Source organism: Oncorhynchus mykiss, chromosome 2 (genome assembly GCF_057628025.1).
Source record: "Oncorhynchus mykiss isolate SJ-2025 chromosome 2, ASM5762802v1, whole genome shotgun sequence".
NCBI lineage: Eukaryota > Metazoa > Chordata > Actinopteri > Salmoniformes > Salmonidae > Oncorhynchus > Oncorhynchus mykiss.
Window position 1 is genome coordinate 48569136 of NC_143023.1, and position 11382 is coordinate 48580517.

The following is an 11382-nucleotide window of genomic DNA, read 5'->3' on the forward strand; positions in this document are numbered from 1 at the left end:
TGGACCCTGATCTCTCTTTTGATGAACATATCAAGAATATTTCAAGGACAGACTTTTTCCGTCTTTGTAACCTTGCAAAAATCTAACTTTTCATCCACAAAATTATGCAGAATAGCTAATCCATGCTTTTGTCACTTCTAGATTAGACTACTGAAATGCTCTACTCTCCAGCTACCCAGATAAAGCTTTAAATAAACTTCAGTTAGGGCTAAACACGGCTGCTAGAATCTTGACTAGAACCTATAAATTTGATCATATTACTCCAGTGCTGCTTCTCTACACTGGCTTCCCGTTAAGGCTAGGGCTGATTTCGAGGTTTTACTGCTGACCTACAAAGCATTACATGGGCTAGCTCCTACCTATCTCTCCAATTTAGTCCTGCTGTACACACCTACAAGTATGCTACTGTCACAAGACTCAGGCCTCCTTATTGTCCATAGAATATCTAAGCAAAAAGCTGGAGGCAGGGCTTTCTCCTATAGAGCTACATTTTTATGGAATGGTCTGTTTATCCATGTGAGAGACGCAGACGCTCTCAACCTTTAAGTCTTTACTGAAGACTCATCTCTTCAGTAGGTCCTATGATTGAGTGTAGTCTGGCCCAGGGGTGCGAAGGTGAACGGCAAGGCATTGGAGCAACTAACCGCCCTTGCTGTCTCTGCTTGCCGGCTCCCCTCTCTCCACTGGGATTCTCTGCCTCTGACCGTATTACGGGGGCTGGGTCACTGGCTTACTAGTGCTATTCCATGCTGTCCCTAGAAGGGATGCGTCACTTGAGTGGGTTGAGTCACAGTCGTGATCTTCCTGTCCGGTTTTACGCTCCCTTAGGGCTCGTGAGGTGGAGGAGATCTTGATGGGCTATACTCAGTCTCGCTATACTCAGTCTCGGGGTAGTGTCATGACTCTCCTTGGTGAGGCTCAAAGGTGCCAGATCAACTGGCAATGGCTGACAGGAGAGGAGAGCAGCGAGTTGGGCTGGTTTTATGACATAACAGCCGGTCATAAATAGTTTGCAGAAACCACCCTCTGGCTCTCTAGTATGAGAAGACGGAAACCTCTTTGTTCCAGAGACTTTTGCTGCCAAAATCTTTTTTCTCCAAGAGAATGAACTTTGGAACAATATTTATAAGATAGGAATGTTAAGAATGGTCCGGGGGGGGGGATCTAAAGAATAATCCTGTCACATTGTTTATTATTTTGATGTCATTAAGGATGGTATAACAAAGTAACTGTAAGTTAGGAAGGAAGCACATTCTATATGTCAAGATTACATCTAAATGTTGTTTAAAATAAATGATTAAGTATCAGAGTATTTTTGATAAGATAGAAATGTGATTTTAGTTTTCTAAAGAGAATTGTTTTTCACAAACTATGCAGTCAGTAGCCACGCCCAAGTGAGCTCAGAGTTCGTGTCAGCATGACGGAACATGACGGAGCTTAAAAGGACTCACTAAGATCCAGACCAGCCTGACCGACAGCATGAGCTGAACGTTATGAAATGGTTTAAACTCTACAGACCAGCCTGACGGACAGCGTGAGCTGAACGTTACGAAATGATTTAAACTCTATGGACCAGCCAATGTACAGCGCAAGACCAGACAGCGTGGAGCGGTGGCTACACAACGGAAAATGCTGAGACCTGTACATTGCTGGGTGACTACTGGCGTGTAAAGTGGTCGGGAGCTGAACCCTGAATAATCAACCATTGATACCAAAAGACGTGAGATGGTGGTGTACACGTTGAAATGGTTAGAAACTCTAAAGCTCTCAACCTCAACACAAGTGAAGATCACCTAGGAGACCAGAAACATTCACAGTCTGCAGCTGTGCATGGAAAAGTGGTCCTAGAACTTCGACTAAAGACACAAGGTGGGAAGGAGAATCCCCAGAAACAACCATTGACACATCTGAAGTATGTGTTCTAACAAACACTCCACTACCAGAGAAGCTCAACAAAGAAGAAGGACAATTGTGACCTTTGGTGGACAACCAGAGCCTTACATTGAGGCACTACCCATAGACGGATTGATTGGTTTCAACAGATAGACGACGATCAGGAGCAGCTATGCGTAAATATATATTGCATTTCTAATCCGAATGAGCGGTGGTTAGGGTGCTAAGTATTAATATTTCTGTGAGCGTAGCTCCCAAATACAGTGCCTTGCGAAAGTATTCGGCCCCCTTGAACTTTGCAACCTTTTGCCACATTTCAGGCTTCAAACATAAAGATATAAAACTGTATTTTTTTGTGAAGAATCAACAACAAGTGGGACACAATCATGAAGTGGAACTTCATAATTTTGCACGCCCAATTTTTCAGTTTTTGATTTGTTAAAAAAGTTTGAAATATCCAATAAATGTCGTTCCACTTCATGATTGTGTTCCACTTGTTGTTGATTCTTCACAAAAAAATACAGTTTTATATCTTTATGTTTGAAGCCTGAAATGTGGCAAAAGGTCGCAAAGTTCAAGGGGGCCGAATACTTTCGCAAGGCACTGTATATTAAAGTGTTGTCTCTCTTTGTCTCTCCCTCTCTTTACCTACCCCTCCCTCTCCATATGTGTAACAAGCCGTCATATCTTCTCTGTCCCCTAGGGACTTTTATTTCATGTATGTGTATTGTGTTATTATTTAGTTAGTCAATAAAATATTAACTCAATTTGTGTAGTACTGAATATTCAGAAGGGCTAGGGTTTTTGCAGATCCAAGGCTTACGTGACGTTCAGAATGAGACTGATTAGGTAATAATTAATACTTGACTGTTATTGATGTAAGAGATATATAGATATCTTTGGATATCTTTGGAGTTTAAGTAGGGAGATAGTAACTTGTTAAAAAACTTTTCCCGTGGTGCCCTAAATTCCTAATGAGTTAGTTGTTACATGATTCATTTAATTGAGTAACAATTAAAAATACTTCATTAACAGTCATCACATTAATGGGAGTCACTACAGTAGTAAGTTGGTGGTGTGTTGATATCCCTCTAGGGGTGTGGGAGCTGTGCTTTGGCTAAGTGGGTGGGGTTATATCCTGCCTGGTTGGCCCTATCCGGGGGTATCGTTGGACGGGGACACAGTGTCCCCCGAACCACCCCTGACTCAGCCTCCAGTATCTATTCTGCAATAGTCTATGCGCTGGGGGCCTAGGGTCAGTCTGTTATATCTGGTGTAATTCTCCTGTCTTATCTGGTGTCCTGTGTGAATTTAAGAATGCTCCCTCTAATTCTCCTTCTCTCCCTCCCTCCCTCCCCTCCCAGAGGACCTGAGCCCTAGAACTATCTGGCCTGATGACTCATTGCTGCCCACATTTCCACCTGGTTGTGCTGCTGCTCTAGTTTCAACTGCTCTGCCTGTGGCTATGGAACCCTGACCTGTTCACCTGACAAGCTACTTTGTCCCGGACCTGCGGTTTTCGACTCGCTCTCTACTGCATCTGCAGTCTCGACCTCTGATTGCTCGGCTATGAAAAGCCAACTGACATTTACTCCTGAGGTACTGACCTGTTGCACCCTCTACAACCACTGTGATTATTATTTGTCCCTGCTGGTCATCTATTAACGTTTGAACATCTTGAAGAACAATCTGGCCTTATGGCCATGTACTCTTATAATCTCCACCCGGCACAGCCAGAACAGGACTGGCCACCCCTCAGAACCTGGTTCCTCTCTAGGTTTCTTCCTAGGTTCTGGCCTTTCTAGGGAGTTTTTCCTAACCACCGGGCTTCTACATCTGCCTTGCTTGTTGTTTGGGGTTTTAGGCTGGGTTTCTGTATAACACTTTGTGACATCTGCTGATGTAAAAAGGGCTTTATAAATACATTTGATTGGTTGATAGAACATATCTACCGCTTATTAGACATGCTTTTAAGTAGAATGATAGATCTATAACTCATATTTCTATGTGAATTTGGTCAGGTCGCCCAAAAAGTTACATATTGCACTTTTAAAAAGCATTTGTTTTTGCCACATGTTCTATTACAGACACCTTAATGCATACTTTTTAAATTAGATTATGTGAGCTCAACATACAAATAAAAAAGTATAATATTTAGAGATTAATAATGTTACTGTCCCCACAAAAAAACACAATTAAATACATGTAATTTTGTCCTTAACATTTAATTGAAATACTGTTGAATTCCATTCATTCCTATGGAGAACTGCTCCTACTACAGAGTTCTTCAAAGCCTCCCAATAGCCAATACATAGTATCAGCAATCCAGGGTTTCTATACATCATTGATAAAAACAGGCATGCAATGGTATGGAGGAGGGTAAGGAGTGGTTGTTGGTGAAGATGGTGGGTGAAGAGAGATTTGCACATTTGCTGATGTTAGCTAGACTCCATCAACCTAAACCAAAAATTCTAAACATTGTGAGCCACCATTTGAGATAGTGTTAACTAAATTAAATTCAGAAATAGGCTTGCTAAACAAAGGATAGAAATCACCAGTAACAGAGTTGTCACGTTCTGACCTTAGTTCCGTTATTATGTCTTTGTGTTAGTTTGGTCAGGGATTGAGTTGGGTTGGGTGATTCTGTAACGGTTTTCGTCCTCCTCTTCTGAGGAGGAGTAAGAAGGATCGGACCAATACGCAGCGTGGTAAGTGTTCATCATATTTTTAATAAAAATTGAACACTACACAAAATTAAAACAAAACAGTTCCGTGTTTTCGGACACAGAAAACAGGCTACATAAGTATGATTCTCAATCAGAGACAACGATCGACAGCTGCCTCTGATTGAGAACCATACCAGGCTGTTTGTCGTTGTCTCTGATTGGGGATCATATTTAGGCAGCCATTTCCCCTTTGTGCTTTGTGGGATCTTGTCTATGGATAGTTGCCTTTTAGCACTATGGTTAGCTTCACATTTCGTTTTGAGATTTATTGTTTTGGTCCAGTTATTCTAACGATCGTGACAGAAGATCCCACCAACAACGGACCAAGCACCGTGCCCATGAGGAAAGCCAGGAGAGGAGGACATCCTGGACGTGGGAAGAGATTATGGCAGGAGACAGAAGCCTGCCATGGAAGCAGGCAGAGGCAGCGAGGGAACAACAGCGACGACACCGGGGTTCGCGGCCACGACGCAAGCCCCAAAGACAGCCCGAAAAAGAGTGGGCACACGGAGTGGTCGGCGACGCTGAGGGGTGAGTCAGAGACCGAGGAAGAATATTGGGACAGATTGAGCGAGGAGTGGACAGCGAAAGTTGAGGGGAGTGAACCAGAGCAAACTCCCCACACTCATCGCGGGGAGCGTGTGACCGGTCAGGCACCATGTTTTGCGGTGATACGCACTGTGCACGTTCTGTGCCAGCTCCTCGTACTTGTCATGCTAAAGTGCTAAAGTGGGTATCTGTCCAGGACGGGTTGTGCCGGCTTAGCGCGCTGTATCCCCAGTGCGCCTTCACAGCCCAGTGCGTCCTGTGCCTCCTCCCCGCAGTCGCCCTGAGGTGCGTGTCACCAGCCCGGTGCCACCTGTACCGGTCCCACCGATCAGCCCTCCAGTGCGCCTCCACAGTCCAGTACGTCATGTGCTCCTCGAGCTCGTCCTGAGGTGCATGTCACCAGACCGGTACCACCAGTGCCGGCCCCACGCACCAAGCTTCCGGCGACAGTTCCCAGTCCAGAGCTTCCGGCGACAGTTCCCAGTCCAGAGCTTCCGGCGACAGTTCCCAGTCCAGAGCTTCCGGCGACGTTTCACGGTATGGAACCTCCTCTCGACGGTCTGCGGTCCGGAGCCTCCAGCGATGGTCTGCGGTCCGGAGCTTCCAGCGACGGTCTGCGGTCCGGAGCCTCCAGCGACGGTCTGCAGTCCAGAGCCTCCTGTGAGGGTTCCCAGTCCGGAGCATCCGGCGACGATCTACGGTCCGGAGTCCCCGGCAGCGATCTACGGTTCGGAGTCCCCGGCGGCGATCTACGGTTCGGAGTCCCCGGCGGCGATCTACGGTTCGGAGTCCCCGGCGACGATCTACGGTGTGGTGCCTCCGGCGACGATCCACGGTCCGGAGCATCCGGCGACGATCTCCGCACCAGAGCCGCCATTGAGGATAACGTATCAGGTTCGCCCCGCACCGGAGCCGCCCCCGACAGTAGATGCCTACCCGGATCCTCCCCTATTGATTCAGGTTTTGCGGGGGTGGGGGTACTGTCACGCCCTGACCATAGAGAGTTTTTATATTCTCTGTGTTGGTTAGGTCGGGGTGTGAATAGGGTGGGTCATCTAGGGGATTATGTTTCTATATTGGCCAGGTATAGTTCCCAATCAGTTTGTCGTAGTCTCTGATTGGGGATCATATTTAGGCAGCCAGTTGCCTGTTAGCGCCATTGTTAGCTTCACGTTTCGTTTTGAGATTCAATGTTTTTGTTTTGCTGTGAGTTTCACTTAGAAATAAAAGATGTGGAACCCAGATCACGCTGCGCTTTGGTCCAGTTATTCTAACGATCGTGACACCCCCTCGAATTAGCTTGAGGGAGCGAGTGAACAACTTTGACTTGCGGGGTTGATATGACCCACAATTCAATACAAACTGCAGTCATATGTCAAACTCTGCTGGCTGCGAAGTGCCAAATTTAATCAACAACAATGCTGCATTTTCAGCATGTCAGGAAAAAGTATGGAGCTAGGTTGCTAAAAAAAGATTTAAACATTGGTTTAAGCATGGACAAATTGGCTTAGTCTTGTAATGAGGAGCCTATAAAACGTAGCTAGATTCTAAACATATTTTTGGGTATTCTGAAGTTTATTGGAATAAATGACCAAATTATAAAACTAGCTAGCCAGCTATGGGTAACTGTAGCTAGCTACCTGAGAGGAGTGCTGCATAGATACGTTAGCTTCCTAGGTACATTAATAGCTTTAGGTTGGTTGTTTTTAAGCTCAACTTCAAGATTTCCACTAAGGATGATTCCTCTCCGATCATCACTCTCCCCCGCTTGGGCAAGGGACATTTAAGGTACAATCGAATGTGACGATGTGAAACGTCATTCAAGGGCTGAGGGTTTAGGGCCAAATGCTGTCTACTTTGAGTTTGAAATGCACCCCAAGTCGTCATCCGAACTTGGGCCATCCGAACTTGGGCCATATATGTAACCAGAAGTCTCCCCCTGTTGGGATGCTAGTTTCACCTGTTCCGACCACAGCCCCAAGTCTCTCTCCGCTTACTGCCTCTCGGTCCTAACCGAGGTACCGGCATCCGAGAAAAGGAAGTTGCCTTAGGTAACTTCTGTTCCAATCCGAGATAAACTACACATAAATCGTGAGTAAACCGTGAGAAATGCTATAACCGCATGACTGGGGGCATGAACTTGACCCCGAACTCGGCTTAGCCATCATCGTCTCGGTCATCTCGGCCCTTACACATTTGATATCTCAAAGTGCTGTACAAAAACCAGCCTAAAACACCAAATAGCAAGCAATGCAGGTGTAGAAGCACGATGGCTAGGAAGGCCAGAACCTAGGAAGAAACCTAGAGAGGAACCAGGCTCTGAGGGGTGGCAAGTCCTCTTCTGGCTGTGCCGGGTGGAGATTATAACAGAACATGGCCAAGATGTTCAAATGTTCATAGGTGACCAACAGGGTCAAATAATACTAATCACAGTGGATGTCGAGGGTGCCACAGCACCTCAGGAGTAAATGTCAGTTGGCTTTTCATAGCCGATCATTCAAATGAAATGAATAAATGAAAATATGGACGTTATTAAAGTGACTAGTGTTCCATTTATTAAAGTGGCCAGTGATTTCAAGTCTATGTATATAGGGCAGCCTGTAATGTGCTAGTGATGTCTATTTAACAGTCTGATGGCCTTGAGAAATAATGTATTTTTTCAGTATCTGTCCCAGCTTTGATGCACCTGTACTGATCTCGCCTTCTGGATGATAGCGGGGTAAACAGGCAGTGGCTCTGGTGGTTGTTGTTCTTTTTGGTGTTCCTGTGACATCGGGTGCTGTAGGTGTCTGTGCCATTATAGCGTCTGTGACAGCATGGAAGCGTGGTGGAAGCTGTCAATAGAGCTGCCCATGCAAAAATTGACTTTTGGCAACTAGAGGCCTCTATCATTCTCTATGGGTGCTTCCCACTGGGCAGCTGTATCACAGTTTCGCAGGGGGTAGCTAACGTGGACATTTTTCCCCTGCCATTATTTGATTTCAATTGGGATTATTCCGAATATCACACATAGACATTTCCTATGGCTGGATATGGACTTGAGATATGCGACATCCTATTTTCTCTCTTCACGTTGACAAATACTGACTGTATTCATTGCATATATGTAACGATTCTCCTCTTCGTCTGAGGAGGAGTATGAAATATTGGACCAATATGCAGCGTGGTAAGTGTTCGTCATATTTATTACACTGAACACAGAAAACAAAGAACAAGAGAATAAAGGAAAACCGAAACAGTCCTGTATGGTGAAAACACTGAAACGGAAAATAACCACCCACAACTCAAAAGTGGGAAAATAGGCTACCTAAGTATGGTTCTCAATCAGAGACAACGATTGACAGCTGCTTCTGATTGGGAACCATACCAGACAAAACACATAGAAATATAAACACAAGAACAAAACATAGAATGCCCACCCCAACTCACGCCCTGACCAACCTAAAATAGAGAAAAAGGAACTAAGGTCAGGATGTGACAATATCTGTGTTTTCTCAGTACATTCAAGATAAGCACTATTGATTCCAGAAATGCTTCTCTTGGCTGAGGTCCAAATCCAGATCTTGATATGTTTTCAGCACATGCTCAATATGAAATAGTTTTAAAAAGTTTAGGCGTGTTTTGAATTACTCCTTGATATAAGATAGCCAAGTTGCAAGTTAGCTAGCTATCTATCTAGCTAGCTAGCTAGCTTGTTTCAGTTTCCTCATCATGAATGAAGCAGTTAGAGTGGGTACCTTGTGGTATTGGTTAGGTGAAATTACAATATTTTCTTGCAATATCTACACTTTTTTATTCTTAATTCATGCATTGACAGTTTGGAGCGGCTCACAGACTACGTTGGGTCTGGACTGCGAGGGACCGCCGCTAAAGAGCCAATCAACACCCATCCAGCCTAACAAACAGGACAGGCAGGGATATTGAGGGTGTGCAACTTTTATGTTCTGTTAATGAAATAAAATACTTTTTTTTTTACCAGGATTGGCCTATGTTAGCATCTTTACAGAAAACGTATTGTGATTGGAGCTCTGGATTTGCTATTCTGAATTTTTAAAACAGAAATTGCAGAGATGTGCTTTGGAAATAGCAACTTGGATTAAATAAGACAATGTTTTCCTTTCCGTGCCTTGTATAGCCTACTATTGAATATGGTGCAAATGTATGCTCAGATATGTCACCTTCATGTGAAGAAGCACAATGATTTTCGGCATCTGAACAGGTCAAATTATTTGGCAGCTGGACCTTTCATGAGTCGGATTTAGCCCATTTTCGATCAGACACAGGAGGATGTATATAACATACCATGTAAGGATATCTATTGAAATTATGTTTTGTTTCTTATACAGATAAATAATTAGAAAATTACTACAGATATGATACATTTGGGAAAAGTGTATAAAGTCTTAGATACTGCAATGACTGGGCGGTGAGTCGGAAGCAGGTGCAGGTGAAACGTTTTAATAAAATAACAAAACCAAGAACACGACACTAGCACATGGCAGCACGCCGATACACAAGAAAAGAAACAATGATGCCTGGGGAAGGAACCAAGGGGAGTGACATATATTAGGCAGGTAATCAAGGAAGTGATGGAGTCCTGGTGAGTGTCATTATGCGCTAATGCGCGTAACGATGGTGACAGGTGTGCGTCTTATCGAGCAGCCTGGTGACCTAGAGGCCAGAGAGGGAGCACACGTGACAGATACAGTATCTTGCAATTAAAAACATTTTGGTTGGTTGGGATATGTGTTTGAAGGGTGGTAGGTCGGAATATTTTTTAGGTCAAAACATTTTAGTGAACAGAGTGCAGGCATTAGGCCTATGTCACTTGGTCAATAAAAAAGTGGTCAGATGAAGCAGATGCTAAGCAACGGGACTGTTTTGTTAGCACAGACTGGAATATGTTCAGGGATTCTTCCGATGGCATTGAGGAGTACACCACATCAGTCACTGGCTTCATCAATAAGTGCAGCGATGACGTCGTCCCCACAGTGACTGTATGTACATATCCCAACCAGAAGCCATGGATTACAGGCAATATCCGCACAGATCTAAAGGGTAGAGCTGCCGCTTTCAAGGAACGGGACTCTAACCCAGAAGCTTATAAGAAATCCCGCTATGCCCTCCAATGAACCATCAAACAGGCAAAGCGTCAACACAGGACTAAGATTGAATCGTACTACACTGCTACACTACATTGTCGGATGTGACCGGGCTTGCAAACTATTACAGACTACAAAGGGAAGCACAACCTAGAACTGCCCAGTGACACGAGCCTACCAGACGAGCTAAATTACTTCTATGCCCTCTTCAATGCAAGTAACACTGAAACATGCATGAGAGCATCAGCTGTTCCGGACGACTGTGTGATCACAGTCTCTGCAGCCGATTGTGAGTAGGACCTTTAAACAGGTCAATATTCAGAAGACCAGACAGATTACCAGGGTGTGTACTCCGAGCATGCGCTGACCAATTGGCAAGTGTCTTCACTGGCATTTTCAACCTCGCCCTGTCTGAGTCTGTAATAACAACATGTTTCAAGAAAACCACCATAGTCCCTGTGTCCAAGAACACTAAGCTAACCTGCCAAAATGACTACCGACCTCAGATCCTCAAAAGGTTATACAGCTGCACCATTGAGAGCATCCTGGAGGGTTGCATCACTGCCTGGTATGGCAACTGCTCGGCCACCGACTGCAAGGCACTACAGAGGGTAGTGCGTACGGCCCAGTACATCACTGGGGCCAAACTTCCTGCCATCCAGGACCTCTATACCAGGCGGTGTCAGAGGAAGGCCCTAAAAATTGTCGAAGACTCCAGCCACCCTAGTCATAGACTGTTCTCTCGGTTACCGCACAGCAAGTGGTACTGGAGCACCAAAGTCCCTCTTTGCCATGCAAATGAACTGAATCCCCAAAAAACATTTCCACTGCATTTCAACCCTGCCACAAAAGGACCAGCTGACATCCTGTCAGTGATTCTCTCATTAACACAGATGTGAGTGTTGATGAGGACAAGGCTGGAGATCACTCTGTCATGCTGATTGAGTTCGAATAACAGACTGGAAGCTTCAAAAGGAGGGTGGTTCTTGGAATCATTGTTCTTCCTCTGTCAATCATGGTTAACTGCAAGGAAACACGTGCCGTCATCATTGCTTGCACAAAAAGGGCTTCACAGGCATGGATATTGGCAAAGATATTGCTGCCATTAAGAT

General features: G+C 44.9%; 1 protein-coding gene across 1 annotated transcript; it reads left to right on the forward strand.

Moving 5' to 3' along the window:
- The first annotated feature begins 867 nt into the window (after window positions 1–867).
- LOC149985125 (uncharacterized) lies at window positions 868–9142 on the forward strand. The gene is made up of 2 exons (XM_090201499.1): window positions 868–2069; window positions 3258–9142. The coding sequence occupies exon 2, from the start codon at window positions 5562–5564 to the stop codon at window positions 6195–6197; it is 636 nt and encodes a 211-aa protein (XP_090057625.1). The 5' UTR covers window positions 868–2069; window positions 3258–5561; the 3' UTR covers window positions 6198–9142.
- The last annotated feature ends 2240 nt before the right edge of the window (window positions 9143–11382 follow it).